Source organism: Lethenteron reissneri, chromosome 54, assembly GCF_015708825.2.
Source record: "Lethenteron reissneri isolate LAM-NWPU_2019-01 chromosome 54, ASM1570882v1, whole genome shotgun sequence".
NCBI classification, from domain to species: Eukaryota; Metazoa; Chordata; class Hyperoartia; order Petromyzontiformes; family Petromyzontidae; genus Lethenteron; species Lethenteron reissneri.
This window is the reverse complement of record NC_083832.1, coordinates 10,152,065-10,164,210: the sequence shown is the minus strand read 5'-3', so window position 1 is coordinate 10,164,210 and position 12,146 is coordinate 10,152,065. Positions and strand designations below refer to the sequence as shown.

Genomic DNA, 12,146 nt, shown 5'->3' with positions numbered 1-12,146 from the left:
AGACCAAACTTGAAGGAAAATAGAAAATCAAATCAAAACTACCACAAGAGAAATCAGTAATGAGTGGCACTTCTCCCCAATACGCCCTAAAATTACATGGGTTTGTCCAATGAAACTCAAACCAATACATTTTTGTGAATAACCACTTTAAAAAAAATCTAAGCAATTTAAACTAAACAATATTTATTTTTTAATTTAAAGTTTTCGTGACTGCAGGGATTCATATTCTTGGTTCTTTCGGTAAAGTCACGTAGAAGGGAAATAATAAAATAATAAAATTAAACAATTAAAATTCTCACGTTTCGACTGCAACACAAATTTTCTTGCTGTGGATTTCACACCTGATGATGATTGCTTGTGTTGCAGTCGAAACGTCGTGAGAATTTGTATTGTTTTATATTTTTATTATTTTATTATTTCCATTATACGTGACTTTACCGAAAGAACCAAGAATATGTTTATTTTACCAGGTAAGAACCACTGAGATATACAGCTCTCTTTCAGAAATTATCTGGCCACAAAGCACAAACCATGGCTCAACGGAGTGGTGTCTGTGACAATTTATAACAGCCAAATACTATAAATGCATGTTTCCAAATGTGGAGGGAAAAACCAGAGGATCCGGTGATAAATCCACACAACCATAATAAAACATGCAAACTCCAAATATACAGGCCACAGGGTTGGAATCGAACCCACAAACTCCTGTATACCATGCGAGGTAGTTAACATCTCGCAACCGTGGCACCCATGGCGATGGAGTTCAAACGATAAACCTACTACACCTGAGGCCCCATAGGTTGGTGCCTGGATTTGAACCCAGGGTCTCAGCAGTGCCAGCTAAGGGGCCTCCCGAGTCGCACGGTCACCTCCAGCGCGTGCTGCGTAGCGATGCGATACGAGCAAACGAGCTCAACGCAGCGTCAAGGAAGTCGCCTGTGGCATTCTGGAACTCGACAAGTGAAAGTGGAAGGGCAGGAATGTTCTTCGGAGTAAAACACATTCCTGCGGAGGGAGCAGGTAGGAACGTTGGTTGCTCGGTCAATGGGCAGGGTCAACGGCGGCGTGGTGTATTCCGCAAATATGGCTGACTGAGATCAGGCACAAGCCGGCGTGAGTAGGTTAAACGTTTAAGGGCACCATGGGGTGACCAGCCCCTCCCCACCCAGCCCCACCAACCCCCCACCTTCCCCACCAGCCCCTCCACACCATCCCCTCTCCACCCAGCCCCACCCCTCCCATTTTCAGATGCACGACGGACGGACAGAATAATCCCCTGTGGGCTGGTATAACCAGGAGGTTCCTAGCAGTATGAAGGGCATCGTTCTTGTAATGTGCATTGGACAACCCCTGCTCATTTTCCGCAAGATGGCATGCATTTTTGCAATCTCGATGGAATAACGGGATTTAATGCTGGAATAAATTTGAACTCATAACCTCTATGGATGTGATACACAGGCGTTCTTAACCACAGCACCACCCAAGCAGTGCTTATAACAGCGGCAGTGTACGCATGAAACGACTCAATCACGATTTCATGAAAGGGCAGCAAAAGGAACTGTAATGGCATCGAAGGCATTTTTATTCTCATTTTCAGGACAAAATATCATAACAAATTCCATGGCGCTCAAAAAGCACTGCATCGTGATACAGAAAAAGGACTCCAACACTTTTTCGCAACGGATTCCAGAGATTACGCTGCCTCCAAGTTTTCCAGAAGAGATTTACAAAAAATATATATATACGTATATGTTGACCTGAAGCAGGCTGCTCAGTTGTACGAAGAAGTTGTGTTTGAAAGCACCAATACTATTTACCAATAAGAGCCATTTGCAGCAGCGTGGATTTACTGCAATGCACGCACTCAAACACTTGCGTTAGGGACATTCTGTTGACGAGCAATATTAACTTTGTACAGCGCCAGAAAGTGTGTTGCCAATTTCCTGCACACAGGCAGTTTACTGCGTGACTGGAAATTCGTTTTTTAAAACAAAAAATAGTCTCAAGTGCGAGTGCTACATTTCACAAGATCGCATGAACAACATTGTCTCGCTTTGAAAAACGTTGCGGCCCCGGGAAAAAAAAAAGTGTTTAAACGGAAGCTTTTACCATCAAAAGGAATTATACATCCATTGGCATCCACACTTTACTTCAGAGCGTGGCACAAGTTGGTACTTGATAATGAACATTTTAAATATAAACAATGATGGCGTTAGACAAGGTGACTTTCCGCTCACCGTGTTGCAATTTCCGATTGTTTCAAAGTACGAATGGCTGGCGTCTCTCTTAAGTTAATATTCAAGGTTTAACATTTGACTACGCATCTCTTTATGCCACACACAATGATCGGGACGATTAGAAATATATGGAAGTTCTCAGGTTATTTAGCTTAAATAAAAAATAATCATCATGTCTTAGGTGGAATTACGTAGGGTAACAGCAAAAAAACGTCAACCCACAACCATCAAACTCGCCAAAGACAACAACAATGCACTGGGGAGCAATAGCAAAAGTACCATTCCCCAAAAAGTGAGGGCTTCCACAGATTTCTAACGGCCATGCCTCCTCACCTTCCCCCCCCCCCCAAAAAGACTTAACGCTCACCAGCATTACATCATATCAGATATAGCAACCGGCATGCACTGTAACGTTTCCGAGTCGCTGACGTTATCGGACCGCGTCCGAGTTTCAGCGGCGGACAACGAATCGAGGCCACCTTTGACCCGCCGAAAGATTTCGCAATTTGGCCACAGCAGGCGTGGTGGTCAACAGGAGGGAGGTTGGGCGCAAAACTGTGCAACGGGGGACAGAACTGGGACCCGCCTCTACGAGACGCCTCCGGCTGCGCGCAAAACAAAAACCGCGTCGGTCTTTTAGACAACTTCGCCGAGCGTCGAGCTGCCCCATGTGGTCCGTACTTTTTGTTTTCGCTCCCATCGCTATCGTTGGAAGTTGCGCGTCCATGTAACAATCACCGAATGTTTTGGTTTTGGGGGGGGGGGAAGGGGGCATGGACTTTTACGGTCACGTTATCGTTCACGCACGACAATTCGTGTTGCGATCACATCATGAGCATGCATGCAAGTACTTGCTTTAAAATACGTCTTTTTATTGTAAGTGCTACACTTCGTATACTTTTTTCAATTACAATCCAATCACATTTTTATTAGGTTAACCGTGACACTGTAAAACTTAAAGAGTGTTGGTCAAATGGTGCCATGTTTTAATTTGTAAAACCATTAGCAAACCAAATGGTCTCCAATGGCACACTCACAAACACGTTGGTTTTAACCGCCATAAACACAATTTTTCAGCACGCACAGCCGTCAAAGCATCGACACAATGCTAATAATCACGTAACAACCGCCGTTAATTCTCGCAACACTTGGCAGGGGCCAACAATGACGAGGATTAAGATCGGTGAAAGATTGGGGAGAAAAAAAAGCAGTTTTGTTTGAAACGTCACCACGATGCGCCCTCGATGCACCGTGGTGATATGCTGCGATAAATTTGCAGCGCGCACTTTTGAAAGTCCAACCATTAAAAAAAAAATACACACCTCGGCCAAGTACTTAATCCTCTTAATGCTCATCGTGAATGGACTAAACGGGGTCAACGTCTCAACACCTGCATGTTCCGTTTAAAACAAAAACAGTTGTGCGTAAAAGCTATATTTGGAAAGAACAAAAATTCCCCAATATGCAATAATTTTCAACTTTGTTTTAATTTTTATCACACTCGAGAGAACGTTTATCCTCTGGCACGCAAGCTGCTCTTAAAATGATAATTTCCACCTTGCACTCTTTCACGTTAAGAGCTCACATTACACCAAGTGCTGCCGTCTCCGCTTTAAACATCAAATATCAACTTTATATTTAGTTGCGACATTGCGAGGTTGTTACGCCATTGTTGAGCCTAAAGGTCACCGCTTAAAATCTGCAATTGAAGTGATTGGTTGAGAGTGATAAAGGCAAGTCATGTTTTAAAGCCAATTGTCTTTATAATTACACACTTATAGAAAATCGCTTCACTTTGGAAAAAGTTGTACGTATCAAGGTCAACAAATAGCACTTTTCACATCCTTGAAAATAGTAACTGAACTCAGGCAGGTGACCAACCCAATGCCAAACCTCGACTCTGGTATCACATTAACAGGATGCACTGGGCTGGACCAAGAGGAAAAACGACAGGAAGGAAAGTGAAATTCAAGAGCAACTAAACCACGACCAAATAAGCCACTTGGAGGGTTTTTTTTTTATCCAACAAAGAGTAACCTGCGGTGGCGGGAGTCACAATCGAAACGAGAGCAGCGCGCGATCTGGGCACCGTGCTGTTGGCGACCGAAGAAGCAGGCACACACACCACGTGTCCCCTCGGCCTCGGAGGGACATTGCCGATCGAGTCCAGCGTGCGACGAACAAGAGGAGCCGTTTGCAGGGGGGGGGGGGGGGGGCATGGGGTGTGGTGGCACAAGCCCACCTGCCTCGCTGGGACCCAGATGAAGGGCATAACAGCGCTGCCTCGAAACGGGTTGGAGAGGTCACGGGCAGATGGGCGCGTGCCGGCACCGATTTACACCGGCTGGGCAGCCAATCGGAAAGTCCCGCTTCCCGTCTCTCGCCCAGGGTTGTTTATTTCTCGCCGTATGGATAAGTGGAGCCAAGCCGTTAATTTGACTTGCGGCAATTTCATAAAAATGTACGTCGGTCCGTTTAGCGCGGAGCGGCAGGCCGAACCTGCGGAGGGGGCACATGCAAACTACAAAGCCGGGTTCCTTTTATTCTCTTAAGAGCAAACAATCATATTAATTACGAGTACCTTCGTGTTCCACCGAAATACCATTTTATATATAATGTATAAATATATACAAACATGGCCTTTCAGTTTCCTTAAAAAGCATCAATTATCCCCTACACCGCGCATTCAAAAAAAGTCGAGAAGAAAAAAATATACATTATCACCTCCGCCTGCGGAAGATTACGGAAAGAAAATACAAAATGTTTTTTTTTTCTGTACGATTGTCTTGCCAGTATATCAACACTTTTTAATTGGAATGTGCCAAGTTGGACAGCCAGTCACAAGGGCCAAGACAGCAGCAGCCACCACTGCCCAAAATAAAAGAAACCCACGTACTCCCGAGGCTGCGTTCGCGGCAAGAGATAACCTCACAAGTTGCCACGTACGTCAGTGTCTATGACACGCGGATTAGAACTTCAATGGCTAGCAGAGCACGAAGTTGCCGATGTATTTCTTTCATACATCTCGGCTACGCGCTGCCATTAACGACGTCAAGATAATCGCGGCATAGAAGAGCAACAACAAAAAAAGTTGGCAAATTCTTTTTGGCTGAAAAATTCATAGGAAGTATTTTTTTTTCTACATTTCACTAGTTTTTTTTTTCCCATTGCAATAATCTGTGGGTTAATTAACGGTAATAATAAAAACTGTAGACGATTAACAAATCTTTAGTTTAAATCGTTCAAGTGAGCATGGTTTACAAGGCCCACGAAATATTTTTTTTACGCGTAAGTTTTGGAAAGCAACATTTTTTTTTTATCTGCAGATACGGTACTAAAGATCTTTAAACCGTTTCGGCAGACAGCAGGGAGTAAAACTGCGCCGCATATTTGAGAAGTTAATTGGGCCACTTATTTAAAACAATTATAAACACAACGCAGTGCGTTAAAAATGATTCGTTACAAATTTTTGGAAAAAATTGTAGCCGACGGACTGCATGATCAACCATGATCAAAAATAAATGTTTGCTTTGAACTTTTCCTGAAAGAAAAATAAATACGAACAAATGCAATAGGCTGAAGGGATATTTTGAAGTTCTAGCTACAATCATGCGTACAATTAATATCAAGGCGTCAATGGTCATGTACAGTGTTTTGACAATGCTCAACAAAATGCAATTAAAACCTGGAAGCTGGTTAATTTTTCTTTAAAATGTGATGAATAATCACGAAACCACAACACACTTTACCTTTGAAGCTTCGACATTTACGATAAGCCAGCTTGGCAAAAAAAACTTTGATTTCAAATTTAATTTCAAAGCATATGGCAACTTGTGTTTAAGCAAATACAAAATAACAGCGAAGGCTTACATTTGCACTACGTTGTATGTATATCTATTTTTAAATCAAGCAGTTGCAAAACACCTGCCCGCCCCATTAATAATGCTTCACTTGCAAAACATTTTTTTTACATAAAAAAATACATTCAGAACATTGTCAAATGAACATGAACCGATTTATAATGATCAATAGTGTTCAATTAATCATCTTCAAAATTTGGGCCACAACATTCAAAACGAATAGAAAACATCCCATAGCGTTCTCTGCAGCAATTGTAAATGCTCGTTCACTAAATATATATTTTGATCAGCCGCACAGCGCATTGTGAACTAGGCGACCACAGAGGCGGGAGTCGGTGGGTGGCATCTTGCACACGAAGGAAGCGCAAACGGGAATACGATGAACTGAAAAATGCTTCGTTGTTGCCACGTACGTACATATGTTGAATTTCTTTCGCATCGTACGTAGCCAACCGTGCTAATCGGGTGGTGCCATGTGAAGACGAAAGGACCCAAAGTCTTCAAACGTCCTCCACGTTCCTCTCATGGAACCTTAACTCTTCCACCAAAACGCAGCTCTTAAATTCATGTGTTTCACATATACGTTTTGTGTTAAAAGTACATTTTTTACACGTATATCTGGTCTCTTTTATTTACACGTGTCTTGAATTTCACAAGTCGTTAGCGGTCACGAAAAAGTAGCAAAACGTGATAGCACGTTACAGAGACATTTTAAGCAAAATGTTGCTTCTTTCGTCACAGGTAAAAACATTTTTACGAGGCCACCAGAAATGGTAGAGCCTACACAAATGACTTCATGGTTACCCCATGACCTGTTGAAGACTGGTAACAACAGTACCAATCTCCTACCTCCAGGATTCCAACACGACAGGAAGCCACGCCAAGCCATCTATGAGGAGCTAACCAATCGCCGTTAAACAAAACGCACTTTCTAATTCATTTACCATTTCATCCCATTGCCTTCGTAATTGTATTTTTCTTTACATTCGCCATCACAACTTCCTCTTCCATTTTCCACACCGAACCTCACATGACCAAAGCGGCTTCATCGCCGTTGGGCCAAGCGACGCACGCACCCCCCCCCCCACCACCACCACGCTCTCGAAACCGCCTCGTCAACCCCCGTAGGCGGCCGCGAGACCACGGCAAAGGACGCGGCAGGAGGAGGCAGAAAGAAAGACACAAACCGCCGCGGGCAGCCAGCAGTCGAGCTTTCTTCAGGCGGAGCCAAGTGAGTCGAGCTTGAACACGTTGTGGTTCGTGGGCGTCGTGAAGAACAGCGCGGCTTCCCCGCCGCTGCCTCCGTCTCCCGCCCCGCCCTCTCCGCCGCCCTTCGTCGCGCCCGGGCGGTTGTCGCACGGCGGGCTGCCCCTGCTGCCGACGCTGTTGCCGCTGCTGTTGCCGCTGCTGCTGCCGCTGCTGCTGCTAAGCCCCAGCGTGCGCTCGAAGTCCAGCAGCTGCCCCATGAAGTTGAAGTTGGGCGAGATGTTGGCCTTCTTGTTGCGCACGAGGTCGTAGGCGTCGTTCAGCGAGAGGTTGAGCGTCTGCATGAGGTAGGCGACCGTCACCGTCACGGAGCGGCTGATGCCGGCGAGGCAGTGGACCAAGACGCCGCACTTCTTTTGCCGGGCCTCGTCTGTGCCGTCCGCGCACAACCACGGAGATAGCCGGGGACGGGCAAAACAGCAGCAAGGAGACATTGGGGGCAAGGGGGCACACGGTGGGGGTTTGGGAGAAAGACGGTCGAGAGTTAGAATACGTTAGCGGCGAACGCAGTCGAACAGAAAGCGTGAAGCCGTGCCGGGCGTTTTATTTTCGAAAGCCGCGTTTGGATATCGATATTCTGGCAAAAGAGGGGCATTTGTTTTTACATTGTGGTAACTTATTTGAGAAAATCGTGTCGACGACGATGTTGAACAGAGTTTGCGGACCTCGGGCAACCAATGTAGAAAATGACCACCATGTGAGCATTGAGATCAGTTTATGTGAAACAAGCAAGGTGAGTCGTGGTTCATAGCATTTTCAACTCAAAGATGTTGGAAAATTAGTCCGCAAATGCATCCATAAGTTTGTATACTTGCTCAGCACTGATGCCGCAGGGACAATGAGATGAAGAATTCAAAGCTGAAGAGGCTTCCACTGAATGACGTAGGCACGAAATGGAGAAACCCATCTCTGTGAATGCTTGTTCGTTCAAACCAATCAAGCAAGCCCGAGGTCAGATAACAACACCTCAAGCAGCCAAATAGTAAGTAGCCAATCTGTTTGAGGCACGGGGTGGGGTGGTGGATCAAGTGCCAGTAGCTAAGATACCAGTAGGTGCTAGTACAGAAATGAGGATGTTGACCAATCTATGTCGATATTTCCATGTTACAACCTCCCACGTGTTTTTCTATGACGTGTAAACAGTGGTAAGTTGTTTAGAGAAAATACAAACAGCTTATTCAATATTTGAGAATATAATTTTTTTTAAACGTGTTACAGACAGACGGAGACGAACACTTGCGGAATGCTGCCGAAATCAATTATTGTGACCGGAAATCAAGCGTCTGTCTGCCGACGCTTTCAAAAAAAAATACCGAAAGCCATTTGTTATATAAATGAATGGAGACCCTTTCTGGGACCTCTCTCCAATAACAAGGCGCATATTTATCCGGCACGTGTGTGCACAGCCAGAGGGGTTGAAATTATAAATATATTGAGTGAGCTAGAGAGAGAGAAGAGAGCCCGGGCAGGATGAGGTGACAGATTGGAGCCAGATCCTGAGCCTACATGGCAGAGACGATAAAATAGGGAGCAGGCAGGGAGGGAGGGACGGAGGTAGGGAGAGAGTTCGAGGGAGGGAGAGAGGGGTGTGACCGGCAAGAGGGGAAGCCACGTTCTGGTAAAAGATTCCTGGCGTCAGGCTGTGGGCTCGATTTACTACCAGGATTTCCCGATGCTTTTGAAAAGCCGGAAAAGCCAGAGTAGGGGAAGGCCGGCACCCGAATGAGGCCAAGTTACAAGCACGTACGCGCAGGCACACGCGCGAGACCACGTACAGTGCACGAGCACATACGCACAACGCATCACGCGCAAGGACGTGGAGCTGTGTGCACGGCCGCATTTGCGTGCTTGCGGACGCACATAAATGCATGTACTTGCTAGCACACACACACACACACTCGCATTTGTTTGTGTTTAGTCTATTGCCTTTCCCCCACACCTCTTGATTATCACGCTTGGCTATGTACGGTGCGAAAGAAGTTCAACACGCACACATTTAGCCTTTAACAGACTATTGGGGCAGGTGCTGTTAGCGGGCACCGATAAAAGGCAGGCACGGCACACGAGAGAGAGGGGGTAGAATGACCAGCACCATGCCAGGCCTTCCTCTTTCTCCCCCGTGCTGAAGTGTACACACCGCACCAAATTCCCATTTAAAGCCGAGTACCCGCTAAAGTGTGCAAACACAACACCAGATGCTCGTTTGAGGCCGACTTGACCAAGCTGAGGCCCAAAAAAATTTCAGAAATCACTCTCCACTTGTATTTGCCCCAGGTACTCATCAGGGAGGACAAAGACCAAGTTATATATCAATTGCCATTTATGTTAGCAGTGGTTGGTAATCTAACTCAGCTGACCATTACGACAAAGACCCCCATATAGCCTTTAACAGACTGTTGGGGCAAGTGCTGTTTGTGAGAAGCACCGATAAAAGCCGGAATAGCACTAAAGGGGGTGGGTGGCCAACACCACGCCTGACCACCTTTGTCTCCCCAGTGGCGATGTTTTTACACACCGCACCAGGTACTCATTTGAGGCTGAGTCGACCTAGGGGAGGCCCATGACCGGTTCAGATAATCGTCACTGGTGTTGGCTGTGAGCGGGAATCAAACTCGGGTCACCAGGTTCGTAACCACTGCGCCACCGTTCCCCATACTGCACATTACTCACTCGTACATACATGCGTTCATTGCATGTTATATATGCAGGTCCGTAAAACATTGCTTGAAAAAGAGCTTTAGTTAACCCCACCCAGACTTATTGTTAGACCCATTTACAAGCCCCGTAACTTGTCCATATAATCATATCATAAACGTACGGCTGTTCGTGCTTCTTTGCCATGTTGAAATTAGAAACAAAATCATACGAGCCCAAGTTCATTTTCAATAGCCATCGCTCAATAACAACCTACGTTCAGGATATGATGTACGAGGCCGTACACAGCCAACGTGGGTCTCGTGGTGAGGGACTGACAAACGGCACGAACCCAGCTTCAGTTACTTAACGTTAATGCACTGCCGTGGCGATTATTATCAAACAGACTGCCAATTTGCATGAACACAAAACATCCTGTTAATACTGTTCCTTCCTGAACGCAATTGTTACTTGTAAGTTTTGGGACCAACAACCGCCGTCTGGAAGAATGCGATAATGATGATTTTAGTCACGATATTGAAGATGACAGTCATGATTACCAACATAAAATAATGCCATGTATGTACCCAATAAAGCCTAAGTTAAGAGACATTATTTTAGCAATGAATGAAAATTGGGATTTTGAACCCATTTTATGAACTACCTCGGGTTCTGTTCAGCGTTAACTGAGCCACATTGGCATCGCGCTGTCTATTGATAAGCCTGCTGGCTGTGGCGTTTATCGCAATGGGAGGCTTTAATCAGAAGCGATTGTCCAATTACACGCATGAATGTAACACGCCCGATGGAATACAAACACACTGCAAAAGGCGCATGCTTCCACGCACGCAATCGGCTAATTTATAAAGCAATTTTGTAAATCTAGCGATCAAAACTAATAATAAAATGCGGCGGCTTTACCTGGATTAAAAATACGTGGTTTTTTTTTTGTTTACGGTGCCAAGCTAAAAAAAATATCCAGAGGAAAAATTCAAGTGGAAAAATAATTCAGCTCATAGCCAAGCCACCTCCATCGCAAAAGCGCATGCACGCGCTCGCTTCAAACGCCGCTAAATGAGAGCGTCTCGTCAAGTGGCTCTCTTCTCTGCATGCACGTACACAGCGGCGGCGTTATAGCGGCCCCCTTTCTCTCTCTCAAGAGAGTGAGTTCAATTTTCGTCGCAATTTTATCCTGTGCATCCTCGTGCCCATTAAATTCAAGCCAATTGTTTCGCCAGTTCACCGGGTTACAGAGCTAAAAAAAGAAACGCAATTTGCCCGCCCGGGAACGACCACGGCAAATCGATGCGCACGGAGCACAATTTGGGAAACCCAAAAAAAAACCCAGAAGAGTGAGGAGGAGAGAATGTATTTTTAGAAACCTATTTGCCGATTTCGATTTGTTCTCGGATGGAGGAGAACGATCGGAGCTATTTTAAACCCACGCTGAGGATTTCTTTATTTTTTTCACATGGATGAGTCTCCCCGATGCTATTTTAAGGCTCGGCAAACCTACGCAGAGTGCTGAAGCTGTTCCCTGCAACGGGGGGGCTCGCGGTGACTCATCGCATGACACTCACCCATCTCCACCCGCGGTCTTGCTCTCTCTCTCTCCGCTGTTCCCTTCCCCGATTAAATTAAGCTTTCATATTCTAATTGTTGTGCACTATTCTGAGATGCGGTTAATTAACCTTCGCGGGAGATAAGGATGAAAAGGGGTTTGCATTCGTGCGCCAAATTACAAAGCGCTAGCAAGTGACAGGGAACAATGCATAGGTGGAGCACAGGGCCAGGAGAAAACTATACCCTAGACCAGGGGTCGGCAACCAAAATAACAAGAAGAGCCATTTCTTTCCAATTCGGTACAAAATTCAGTATTTCAAGAGCCGCAATGCATCTGAGTACATACTGTACATACGTACATATCGTCAAGAAGCAGCCCGTAAAGAGCCGCATGCGGCTCCGGAGCCGTAGGTTGCCGACCCCTGCCCTAGACAATAGCAATGTGACGATTCTCATGATACATATGCTCAAGAATCGATCCGACTTGATTAACATAGTTTTCAGCCCTTTATCAATCCACTGCCGGTCGAAAGCCTCCCCGTTGCTCAAATGAGTCGTTTGACAATGCTTTTTGAACTCTGGGCAG

The 12,146-nt window shown here is 45.6% G+C and overlaps 1 protein-coding gene across 1 annotated transcript in view; it reads right to left on the bottom strand.

Moving 5' to 3' along the window:
• Positions 1-1,565: 1,565 nt before the first annotated feature.
• Positions 1,566-12,146, bottom strand: part of LOC133356606 (dual specificity protein phosphatase 6-like) — a 30,702-nt gene continuing 20,121 nt past the window's right edge. The window contains 1 exon segment of the mRNA XM_061574231.1: positions 1,566-7,733. Coding sequence (XP_061430215.1) covers positions 7,315-7,733 — 419 coding nt within the window. The 3' untranslated portion in view covers positions 1,566-7,314.